Below are 12,433 nucleotides of genomic sequence, written 5' to 3'. Positions count from 1 at the left end.
CAAGCTATCCCAAATCCCTAGAATTGTGGGTGATATATGAAATTAAACATAAAGTAAACACAAACTAAGTTAGGCTTGACTGGTTAAACTTCTGAATACACCAGGTTATAAATGTTATACTCTTTATGGTGGTGCTCACTTTAAAAGGCAAAGGCAAGTCTTCTAATGACGTTGTCACTGATATTTATTTATGCATTTCCTAGTTTTAAAAAAGATTATGGGCTTTAAGGTTGTCTACATTTTTATCCTACATTTTTATACAATTTTCCTACCCAATTCTCAGTAAAAATTATGGGGGAAAACCATAAAAATACCATCCCATACTATCATATATATAAAGAGAACACTTTTCAGAGTAATTTGTTTTTTAGTTGTTTTACATTTTCTGGTTTCTTTTTTATTATAGTTTATTTTTAAATGATCAGTTATCACTATCTTATGCAGACTAAATTAAAGTGACTGATTTTATTTTACTATCTCCTAGTAAAAATAATTCAGGAAAATAAGATTTATTTGATAACTCATTTGTTTAGATACTTTAAAATTTGTTTTACAGTCCCAGTTGTAGTAATTAACCAATAATACCTCAACTATTTAAAAACAAAAATATTATATGAACCATTATATGAGACTGCATCTAATAATATAACTTTTTTCTGATTATTTATCTTAATATGAGCACATCATACAAAGTACAAACATACCGGTAATCCAGGTAATCCGATTCCTCCTTTTTCACCTGGCACACCTGGGTCCCCCACATCTCCCTTTGAGCCTTTGAGTCCCTACAAATAATATGGTTTGCATGTAAGAATTGTTTGGACCCTTGATTGTCATTTCCTAGGGAAAATAGAATTCCAGATCGATTTTTTCAAAGGGTGGGTCCTATGTGGAGATGATCCTGATTTTCATTTTTAGGTAGAGTTATTTCTTATTGCAGTCTTCTACATTGAACCAATACCATTTTTTTGTACAATAGAAGGAATTTAATTCTATCACTTAGGCCATTTAAATATGAAAAACATGAATTTAGGTGTTGACATCATTGTTACCACATTTTTACCTGGCAGCTAATTCTATATCACCAGTCCTAAAAACAATTTAATGGATTTAATTTTCAACAGTACAATACACCTTTGAACCAAGACCTGATATAATAACAAAAGTTCAAATAAATTTCTCTCATCTCATGTTGTTATGCATGTCAAATTATTTATAATGACGAATAAGGGGAAAAGTAATATATAACCAGATTTTAAAATTCTGATGTAATCTCTGATTGATATAGCAATCATCTGAAGTCTTTTTTAACGACATTTATTTAATGTGGCATCATGTAATTTCAACATTTAACTCTGACGTTAAAATAATTCATCTCTTAAACTTAATTTCCTTATCTAGTACTATCTCCTGAGGAGTATATTTCACTAACTGTATCAAAAATCCCCTTGATTTCTTATTATTTACTTGATTTTAGCCATTTCTTGGTAAATAATGGAAGCATAGTAAATATCAAATAGCTTGAAACTAACCCTGTGATTTGATTCTAAATTTTGAATACTGGCCAGAGTCTTTTTGGCTTATGGGCTAAATTCAGCCCAGAACTTGTTTTTGCACAGGCTGAATGTTTTTAAAAATTTTTAAGGCTGTTAAAAAAAAAGGACATGCAACAGAGACTGTATGCGACCTGCAAAGCCTAAAACATTTACTATCTGGCTCTTTATAGAAAAAGTTTGCCAACCTCTGTTTTAGGGGAAACACTTGGAGAAAGTGCCATATTCTGCAAAGCTGCAAATGTCCTGCTTGTTTCTGTCTTTTCTAATCATCTAGAAAATTAGGTGTAATCTTTATTTGGGAAAAGAAAACATTGTCGAAATAACACATATAAGCAATGTCTAATTTTGCAGAAACTATGGTCATTGTTTTTCACCTTGAATTATATGTATCACTGACAAAAATTAGGCTATTCTTACTAAATTGGTAATGATTTTTCTTTGTGTTTTTCTGATACAAAGGTATCACTTGTAGATTGATAAGGAGTATTAAGACAAAACTAAAGCATCATATAGCTTGTACATTTCTGCAGAAAAAAAAAAAACTGTCTAATTTAAGACCAATTGCTTTTTAGAGTTAATGTAGTCTCCAGAACAGATGGTGAAAAAAAAAAGAGGATATCATATATCAACACTCATACCTTTTTGGCTTCAAACCTATAATAAAAGTAGTAATCAATAATGATGCTTTAAATGACAGCATATATCTTTGAAAATTACCTGCTCTCCATCAACTCCTGGGATTCCTGGAGATCCTGGCTCCCCCTGTTAAGATAAAAATTGATGCTTCTTTCCATTTATCATTGGTAGCAAACTAAATAAATATGTTGCTAGTTGGTAACAGTACAATTTGACTTTCAACAAATGCATTATAACCCAAGAATACTTTATTACATCATACCACATACCTAAACTGAAATAACGTTTTCCTGAATATTATGTAGAACAATACTTATATGTAGCTAAGATCCAGCATTTTTATTTTTTCCTCATGTGAGATGTAGGCTTAAAAAAAAAAAAAACGGTGAAAGAAAACAAATAGAGATCATTTGATGACTGATCATGTCTTATAGCAGTAACCTATATGCCTCAGTTAGCTAATTTTTTTCTCCTTAAAAAATATGTATGATTTCTCTTATTTTCCAATTTGAGAAAAAAGCAAAAACATGACAGTTATCTTAAGAAAGAATAAAATGCAAAGCCCCATAAGTTCACAATTTTTTAACTGGCACTGTTCGAACTGTGGACACAAATTCATAATGATTGTGAATGTGCTACTTCCAGATAAGCCTTGCTGAAGGATATAATAAATGAGGTACTATCTTAATCCATATAAAATTACTTTTGGATCAGTTCTATTTCCTATACTATGCTAGGAATGAACTAAATTTACTATTTATATTATGATTTATTAGAACTCTTGACAAACACAAAATACATAGTTTTATTTTTTCTTAACTAAAGATATTCTAAAAAAAATAAAGATGTTTCATTAAAAAACAAACTTAAACAATGTGCTAGAGATTTAGCCAAAAAACAAATGTCCAGTTCTCTTTCAGTTGGAAAGGTATTGAACAAATTCTTTGAAAGGTAAGATTTTTATATCAATGAAATCATATATTTGGATCCCATTTTAAATATCCCTGGTTTCCATATTGTGGATATTTTGTAAAAACAGCTCTTCTGAGGGTAAGTGGCCTGCCTCACAGACAGATTTCCAAGGGAGCTGACTTGAGGCTGTATTTTTCTAGAAAGTTTTGTTTGGTGATGTTATAAACCACAAGGTTGAAATGGCTAGAGCTCTTTTCCCTGCTAAAAACTTTAAGAGCTATTGGCTACAGCATGAAATTTGAGCTTTTCAATGTCTAAGAAGGCATGATAAAGAAAGAAAGAAAGGAGAGAGAGAGAGAGAGAGAGAAAGAAAGAAAGAAAGAAAAAAGAAAGTAAAGCAAGGAAAAGAAAAGAAAAGGCCTTATTCCAGGTTTCCTGTTCTTGGTGTTAGCAGCAAAGTTTATTTTGCCACAAACAAGCCTGCCGAGGCTGGATGCAACTAGCTAAGTCTTAGTTTCATTCAGTCTGAATATTTGTCAGCACTCCAGATCCAATAATGATTGCTTTGCTAAACTTTTACTTTCGAAATGTGACCATGAGTGTTTTAAAGAAAAACGTAATTCATGAATTATTCATTTATCCTTCACCTATCGAAAGTAGTTTGTAGTTATCCGATGAGTAAGAAGTCAAACAATCTTTGTTTGAAAAAGGAAGGAGAAATGCTAACTGAATAGGTCCCCATTCAATCTGAGGCTGTGAGTCCTGGGCGAGAATGAGTTTTACATTTGACTCAGGCTGTATTTTCTGGCTCTTAGTCATAGCACTTGTCACCCCAATAATCCTAACCTTCTCAAGGAGAGATCATGGAAAGCATAAAGGACTGTATTGACTAACCTAAGATCTCAATTATAAGACCATTATAAGGTGTGAGGGGTGGGGCAGAGTGACAGCATAGAGGGAAGGTCGGCAGGAAGTATGGTGAATCACCTGCCCTGACCCCACTCGTCTAAACATTCACTTGGCCAATTTCCCCATTTTTCGGTTTCAGCTTGAAGTCATTCTTGACTCCCAAGGCCGAGGTGGCCTTTCCATTTTCATCTTAATCAAAGCACTTATTCTATTTATAAATAATTATGCCTTGACTTGCCTATCTCCCTGCCCAGGCTGTAAGTTCCTTGTTGAAGCCCCTTACTATACCTCAGTATCTTTACTAGATATTAATGCTTATCACAGAGTAGAGGCTCAAAAATTACTTATTGTATATTGAATTAACAAATGAATAGCAATTGGATTATACAAGAGGAATGTAGGTTTTAATGATATAGCCTTCTTGGCTATGGAGTCCTTTTTGCTCCTTTGGGTCAAGGAATGGGTGTCCCTTTTGGGCTTCTGTAGGCCTTTCAGCTTTAAAGAAGAATAAAGTCCTAGAAGTTGTTGAGGTTTGCAGGGAATGAAGTACATCTTTAGCACTGGGGACAATTCTGGTCCTGGAGACTTAGTCAAGTGAGAAGATGAAACAAGGAACTCAGACCTTGGTTGACTCTACACAGGAAAAAGCAATCTGCACATTTCCTTCTAGATTGTCTACTCCAGTTCACCAAGATATTCAAGAATAAAAATCCAAGCCCACTTGCTTACCAGGAATAAAAACTGTGTATGACTAGAGCGTTTTGTGTTATATCTCTTAGGAACCAGAATGTGGTAGAGAAATAGAGAGTTAAAAATTCCAAAGCTTACACTGTTATACAGGAAATCTGTTTGAAATTAAGGTCTATGTTCAAATATATCTCACATAGGCAAGGACCTCAGTAATATTCTACTTTATGTTCCTTTTTATAGAAAAATAACCATTTCTATATGCTAGTTTTAAGTATCTTGAAAGAGTACAAAAGCGTGTGAGCGTGTGTGTGTGTGTGTGTGTGTGTGTGTGTGTGTGTGTGTGACAGACTTAGCAAATAAACTGCCTTAAGAGGCCTAAACAAAAGAGGCCTAGACAAAAGATGACTTTCTAAACTACTTGAATCGCCTACAAAAATCCAATGATGAAAGTCATGTTTCAACACATATAGCTCAGTTCTGAAAAGCCAGAGTAACTGGCTATGTGTTAATTGATCAAATGTGCTTATATGACTAAGCTTTAGAGGGCAAAAGCTAAGACCACCAACAAATTTTAGATATAATCAAGTAATTCTAGGTTTTATACAAACTGTTCACAGTTGGTATGTTTCATTAGATAAGATTTAAATGGCAGAATGTCTGAATATATATAATAGCAAGATGTGCTATAAAAAATGACTTGAAAACGATTCCTAAAATTGTCATTTGTGAATGCATCATGCTAGAGCTTCTCTTGTTCTCTTTATTACAAAAGAATTAGAGGGAAGGATCTTTTTTAGTATCCAAGTAAATTTTTCTTCAGTCTTCCTCTATTTAAATATTTTTCTTTTTTCATACACATTTAGTGTTTCTTTACATTTATAATTTATGTAAAACTTGTTTTTCCCTTGTTTAATATTGTTTTTCTAAATGTTCCCTTTCTAAATTTAATGTCATTCGCATTAGCCCAAACCTCATTTTCTATTCTTAGCTCTTTAAGCAAGATTGCTGATCTCAGCTTCACTGGTATTTCGTAAGACTGATTTTCAAAGACACATTTATTTAATATGGGATTCTCTACATTATATGTGGTAAATGGAAACGAGTAAAATGAAGAATAACCTTTGGCCCTTGTAGTCCTTGAGGTCCTGGTGGTCCAGGGGGACCCTAAATCCAGAAAAGACAAAGTTATAAAAAGTAACCAAGTGTATGTATTAAATTTTATGCTTTAAGTACACTATACATCTTCCTAATTTCTATCATAATCAAATATCCCCCAATATTGATTTGCAACGAGGAAAAATTTCACTGGTTACAGAATTATAAAAACTACATGCTTACATGAAAAAAAAAATCAACAAACCTTTAGGCCAAAATAATACCGAAGATACTTTTGGGTTGATTTGTAAGACAATGTAATATTGCTGCTTTGTCCCACATTCATCTTTTTGGGTTGAATTAGCTTACTAATATTGTCTGTGTTTCTAGACACATTTCTCCCCTCCCCACCAAAAGACTTTGATTTCCAAACACTAAAGAACAAAGATATATTATTAAGATAAGACTAAAGACTTGCAAGAAAAATACTTCTTCTTTTTTTTTTTTGGCTTTTTCAAGAAGTAAAAATAATTCAACTGGGGCAAATATTGTAAAAGGTTATTAGTATAAGAAAACAAAGCTAAATAACAGATAAAACCAATTGCTACATTAGTACCATTATGAGCAGCATGCATCAACACCAAATACAAAGTCACAAACCACAGAAATCATGCAATAGGAGTTACCGTAACAGTTAAGGTGGTAATCCTCTGTTGGGAAAATGTATTGATAAAGACAGAGTTACCTATTTTGTGTGCCAAAGTACAATAATACATTTCTGAAATCATCAACTTTTTAAATATGTCTTGGCAAGACCGATGTCTTATAAGGAATTAATAAGATACTGAGAGCATATTATCCTATCTTCAAAGGAATATGATATGTTGTAAAGATTCTTTTAAAATTACTTTTAGAATTTCATTTTAACAATCTATGGATAAAGAAAAAATAAAATTTCAAAATTTTAATTTATCTGATTAAAAAAATTATGTAGTGAAATAGTATATACACTAGAGGTTTGTCAGTGTAACTGTGACCTGAGAAACTTCATCATTCATAAGCGCTCTATTCAATTAGAGAAAACAGAACTATCTTATTTATAAGTGACAATTTTTTTTCTCTTTTAGTCTGAACCTCATCTGTTGCACTATAATAATCTTGTGTGTGGGGATGGGTGGGTGCATACCATGCTCAAAGATAAGAGCTGACACGAGATTCATCTAGTTTCTTAATATAAAGTGCTAGAGTACTGTAACAAAATACATTCTCTCAAAGTATAAATCTCCAAAATACTCGATCTCTAATTCATGAATTGTTTTTGTATTACTTTCCAGTCTAAGTCTTATGTTACACTTTATGCGATCATTCTCCATTAGGGACTCCGGTCACAGAGAAACATCATCCAATTACTGTGAATACTGGTTTAACACCATCTCTTTGTTTTCCACTACTCTATTTCCATTTCCAATCCGGGTTGTTGTTGCCATTTTTTATTATTGTTGTAAAAAATAATCTTAACGTTATCTATCTTATTTCAAACACTTAATTGAGTCTCTAGTGACATGGTGCTATTATTCCTTAAAAAAACAATACATTTATTTATGCATGTGTACAAATGGTTCAACTTTGTACTCTATGATAAAATCAGTTATAGTCATTACAACTTCAGAAAAAACTTAATAGGAGAAAATCAACCAGTGCTTCTCAGATAAAGGCAAACTGACCACAAACTAGGGCAAGGCTATAAAAAAATCAAAACCCAGATTTTTATATCATCATGTCTGTGTAACATAAGACACTACTTTATTCTTATGGGATTCACCTAAAGCAAGAGTTGGATTTATGGTTTTGAGAAAGCTACTTCTTTGTTCCTATAGGCAAATTAGTCATTTTTTAAAGGCTGTTAGAAAATTATAGAGTAGAAATAATTTCTTTATCATTGCCTTTCAATTACATATTGCAATTTTAACTAGAAAGCAGAATCATAAAACCTTAGAAAGGGAAGGAAATTTAAAATGTGAACTCTCAGAGGTTTTCCAATGTGAGCCATATATGATTCATTTTCCACCTAAACACAAAACTAGTCTATTTTTTTAAAAAAATTTAAAGATAACAATGTTTTATAATGAGGTGCATATGCATTTAAATGATCTTGTTAAATAATCATATTTGTGAGACCTAAAAATTATACAGGGCAGGTTCCATCCAGTTAATAGAAGAACAAATGACAGAAAACTAAGCTAATTTCTCAAAAACAGAGTTTTTACTACTATCCTACAGCACTAGTGTGCAGACACACAGAGAAGTCCTAAGATTATTTGCTTACCTTGGACTTCTTGATTCTGGTTCCTCTAAGTTAAAGCTACATAGATTCGACAGGATTCTCACCTGAAGTTCAGAAATGATTTGAAAACCAGAATTCTTGGTAGTGATGAAGAATGGCATGCCAGTCTCTAGGGAGGCATGGTGTGAAATGGGAGGCATGAACTAGAGAGACTGTAAACTGGGTGAAGGCTGGCGGGCTGCTTCGTGATTTATTCCCTGAGATGCTTATGTGAGTCTCTTTAGAATTAAAGGTTATTTTCTTTCATTTCTCATAAAGATGCAAGCTTAAAATCACCCATGATTTACACCAGGGAACAGGTTTAGTTTAAATGGTGGTGAGGAATTTTAAAAGCTTGAGCTAGGAAATAGATTTTATCGATAGTTGTGGAAATGTAACCACCTTAAATAAAAGTCAAAATAAATGGCTTATGGCAAATGTTCATGTAAATAATAATTTTCAATACAGGCAACAGTAAAATCTTATATTTCTTATATTTCTAATGTGATATTTTCATAACTGTAATATACTCTTATTTATCTGATTGTCAGTTTTTTTTAGAGGAGGCAATAGTAAAATGAAATCAGCAAAACTGTGAAAATCCATCACTGGTTAGAGAATTAGGAAAATAAATATCTACAACTTCTCAATCTGATGGCTATTTAATTTAGTTCACTTTATTAGGGATTCTTAATCCACTAGAGTACTATACTAGGAAAACAAATAGTTTTGAAGTAAAAAAACAAAACAAAACTATAAGCTATTTACTAGTGCAACACATACTTGTCCTAACAAGCCCATAAGAAGAGAAAACCTTTAGGCTGAGATATAAACCATGAATTAGTGGATTATGATGGATATTAACTTGTTTACAGTCATATAGAATTCAAGGTGAAAAAAAGAAAATGAGCACAAATTTCTTTCATACCAAGACGCAGGCGTCAGAATTTTAATAAAGTACAGTGTGTTTAGCAGAGTGTTCAGGAGCTCCTGAGAAATAATCCTAACCATAGTATTAGATTTTATAGGCTCTTAGAAAAAAATCTATTCCAAAAACATCTTCATTTTACAAATAAGATCAATGAAGTATAGATCCATTAAGTGACTTCTCCAAAATGACTTAGCTAGTTAGTAGCAAAAGGGAGATCAAAACAGAGATTTCAGTTTTAGGCTAAGGGTAGCTTGCTCCATGCCAGGTCCTATTCATGGACAGGATGCTTTAAAAGGACTCTCATAATTTTGCAGAAAATAGCCAATAATTGGAGTAGTTTTTGGAAGGTAAGAGAATGGATACCTCTTAAAGATGGCAGTAGCATTATGGTGACATTGCAAGCAGTTTAAGGGAAATTTACAACATTGCTAATAAATTAAGTTTAAAAAGTGTGTCCCTATATTTTAAAAGTAAGAACTCTGAAAACATAGTAGGTACACCTAAATGTCTTGTTCTGTTCCTTTATACATTGCATTATCAACTTTTGGGAAAAGGGAACAACTTAGAAAACTGATTCTAGAACTTCACAATAGCCCAGCAGCTACTACTACTTGTGTGTATCCACTTGGACTGAGGACACCAATTCAAGCTTTTGACTGAACATTCTGCCCCAGTAGCATTTCTCCAAGCAGTAAGCATGCTTCTCTTTGCATTTTCCAGAAGAAAAAGAATGAAAAGAACAGAAAAGTAGGTTGAGCTGAAGACAGATTCTGTAAAAACTATTTAATGCTTTACTAGTTAAAAATGGTAGTTGTAGCAAAGGACCCATAGAAATATAAGCCGCCCATAATTAGAGAATATTAGTGAAGTCATGAGGACGGAAAATAACAAGCAAACAAGTGAATAATAGTAAATATTTAAAACAACTGATTTGGCTTTCGAGCAAACAAATGGACTGTACATATGAGCTACGTATATTTCGTTCATTCAACCAAGAGCAGTTTATTTACTATTTACATCCAGACCTGTGTTTGGCATGTTGGGGAATACAGAGTAAGCATAAGACATGTTTCCTATCACCAAGTAACTTGTGGTCTGGTAAGTGGCAAGAGTGAAATAAATTATTCGATTTGAGAAAAATGAAATGTTAAACCACTGGGGCCTGATTGCTGATGTTTAAAAGAATTAAGAGGAGGAACTCACCTGGGTGGTGGCAGTGGATCGTTGGAGAAGATTTAGATGGATGAAAGAAAGAAAAATGGGATGAACCAGGCAAAAAGAGAGGGATTTTTTATGGATATGATAAATATGATCACTTTGGGGGAAAATGTGTGCTGTGGAGAAATAGAAAATTCTGTCCAGGAAAGGCAGGATTATAGAGCCTTGAAAGTCAGACAGAGAAGACTGAGCTTGATAGAGTAGGTGAGAGGGTCCATTTAGGTTTCTTAAGGGATTGAAGCCATCAAAATAGTGATAATTAGTAAAATATAATAAATACTTAAATATAAAAATAGAAGGGCAGGGAAGCACTAGGGCAGAGGAATCGGCTGAGGACTTATTGCAGTGTTAGATCTGAGAGAAACACCATGTGGACCTTGCTGGGATGGATAGAATGGGGGCAACCTCAAAAGACACTTTAAAAAAGGAAACAGGAGCATCTGGTGAAATATAATGAATGAAGGAGGAAGAATAGTTTAAAAATAACTCTCAAGTTTCTATCACAAGAAATTCAAAGACTTATTATGGTAGCATTAACAGAATATAGATTGTTAAGAAAGGGAAACATTTGCTGGTGGGAAAGGTAACCAGTTTAATTGTGTGTATTCGTGGAAACTGATAAAGCAATGGTGCATCCATAGTGGAAATATTCCTAGACAACTGGGGGTATCTGCAAGTCAGACCTGGCGACGAAAGATTTGGAAGCAGCCATAACATGGTAGAACGAGGAGTCATTGTACCAAGAAAAGAACAGAGATTTGAGGATACCAAAAATTAGGGACTGGACGAAAAAACTGGAAATACTAAAATAGGGTGGATCCATCAGCAAAGAACATTGGAAGAGTAAAGGATCCAAGAAACCAGAAAGAAAAAGTTTCAAAAGGAAGGTGGTTTAGTATAAATGTTATGGAAATGTCAAGGGTGATAAGTACAACGGGCTTGACATAGAAGTTATTATTGACCTTTACAAGGTAAGTTACAGAAGAATGATGCTACAGGTTAGAATACAGGAGTCCAAGCATGAAAAGGGTGAATAGGAAGCAAAGGTGATGGAGACAAGGCACACAGTCTATGGTTTTTACTTAATGGAAGAAAAAGAATTGAATAGTAGCAGTAATAAAAAAACAAAACAAAACAAAACAAAAAACCACCTAAAGAGGATCTATCATATGTCAGGCATTTAGCCATTGCTAAACCCTGTGAAGTAGTTATTATGATTGTCCTCATTGTACAAACGAGAAAACTGAGGCACAGAGAAATATATAACTTGCCCTAGGTTATGCACTTAGCAAGCAAGAGAGCTGAGATATGAACTCAGGCAGCTTCAACTCCAGAACCATAAGGTTCTTTACTGCTTTGCTAGGCTCATTTTTCATGCAAAGAGACAAAGACTGGTGAAATTAACACAAGGTTTAAACCAGGTAAGATTTAAGCAGATCTGAAGGTAGAAGGGAAAAAAAGATAGGAAGATTGAAAAATGCTAGGAAGTAAAGAGGATAAACTGGGGCAGAAAGAAGGGGATGGGTTCAGTAGAGGGAGAGTGTGTACTTTGAGCAGTGGAGCCCTCTGGGATCTAAGGTGTGTGGAAGCTGATATTTACACACATTACATGGTGCTCATCAGTGTCACTGTCGTTTGCAGTTACTTGCCTGCAAAGCTTCATGGAGGTTGCCATTATAGTCTATAATCTCCGTGGCTCCTTGATCTCCCTTTTGACCAGGTGGGCCCTATGAAAAAAAATAACCAAAAGAATATCATGGAGGTTAGGCTAGGAATATAGAGGGGATGATGGCCAAAAAAACAAAAAACAAAAAAAACAACAACAAAAAAACAGAAATAGCAATGTGCAACTCCCTTTGATCATCAATTCCTGACTAAGGCACAACTTCACCCTAGAATACATAATAATGTTTGAATTTTGTCCTTATTTCAAAGGAGGCAAACCACTTCTAATTTCTTGTGGTATGTTAAAGATATGAAATCTGAAAAAAGAGAGATATAATTTAATCTCTGAAACTTTTTTTAAGTTTATTAGGGTAACATTGGTTAATACAATTATATAATTTTCAGGTGTACATTATAATTTGACATCTGTATATTCTATTGTGTGATTACCACCCAGAGTCCAGTTTCCTTCAGCTACCATATATTTGATCCCTTTTA

General features: G+C 33.5%; 1 protein-coding gene across 1 annotated transcript in view; it reads right to left on the bottom strand.

Moving 5' to 3' along the window:
• The window catches only part of COL25A1 (collagen type XXV alpha 1 chain), a 422,098-nt gene that overhangs the window by 17,356 nt on the left and 392,309 nt on the right, over positions 1 to 12,433 (bottom strand). Inside the window, exons 22-25 of the mRNA XM_023531414.1 lie at positions 11,920 to 11,997; positions 5,823 to 5,867; positions 2,274 to 2,318; positions 705 to 785 (exon numbers count right to left, since the gene is read on the bottom strand). Coding sequence (XP_023387182.1) covers positions 705 to 785; positions 2,274 to 2,318; positions 5,823 to 5,867; positions 11,920 to 11,997 — 249 coding nt within the window. The remainder of the gene's footprint in view (positions 1 to 704; positions 786 to 2,273; positions 2,319 to 5,822; positions 5,868 to 11,919; positions 11,998 to 12,433) is intronic.

This window comes from Pteropus vampyrus, unplaced genomic scaffold, assembly GCF_000151845.1.
Source record: "Pteropus vampyrus isolate Shadow unplaced genomic scaffold, Pvam_2.0 Scaffold67, whole genome shotgun sequence".
Classification (NCBI taxonomy): Eukaryota; Metazoa; Chordata; class Mammalia; order Chiroptera; family Pteropodidae; genus Pteropus; species Pteropus vampyrus.
Note: the sequence above shows the minus strand (reverse complement) of the source record. Positions and strands in the feature narration are given on the sequence as shown.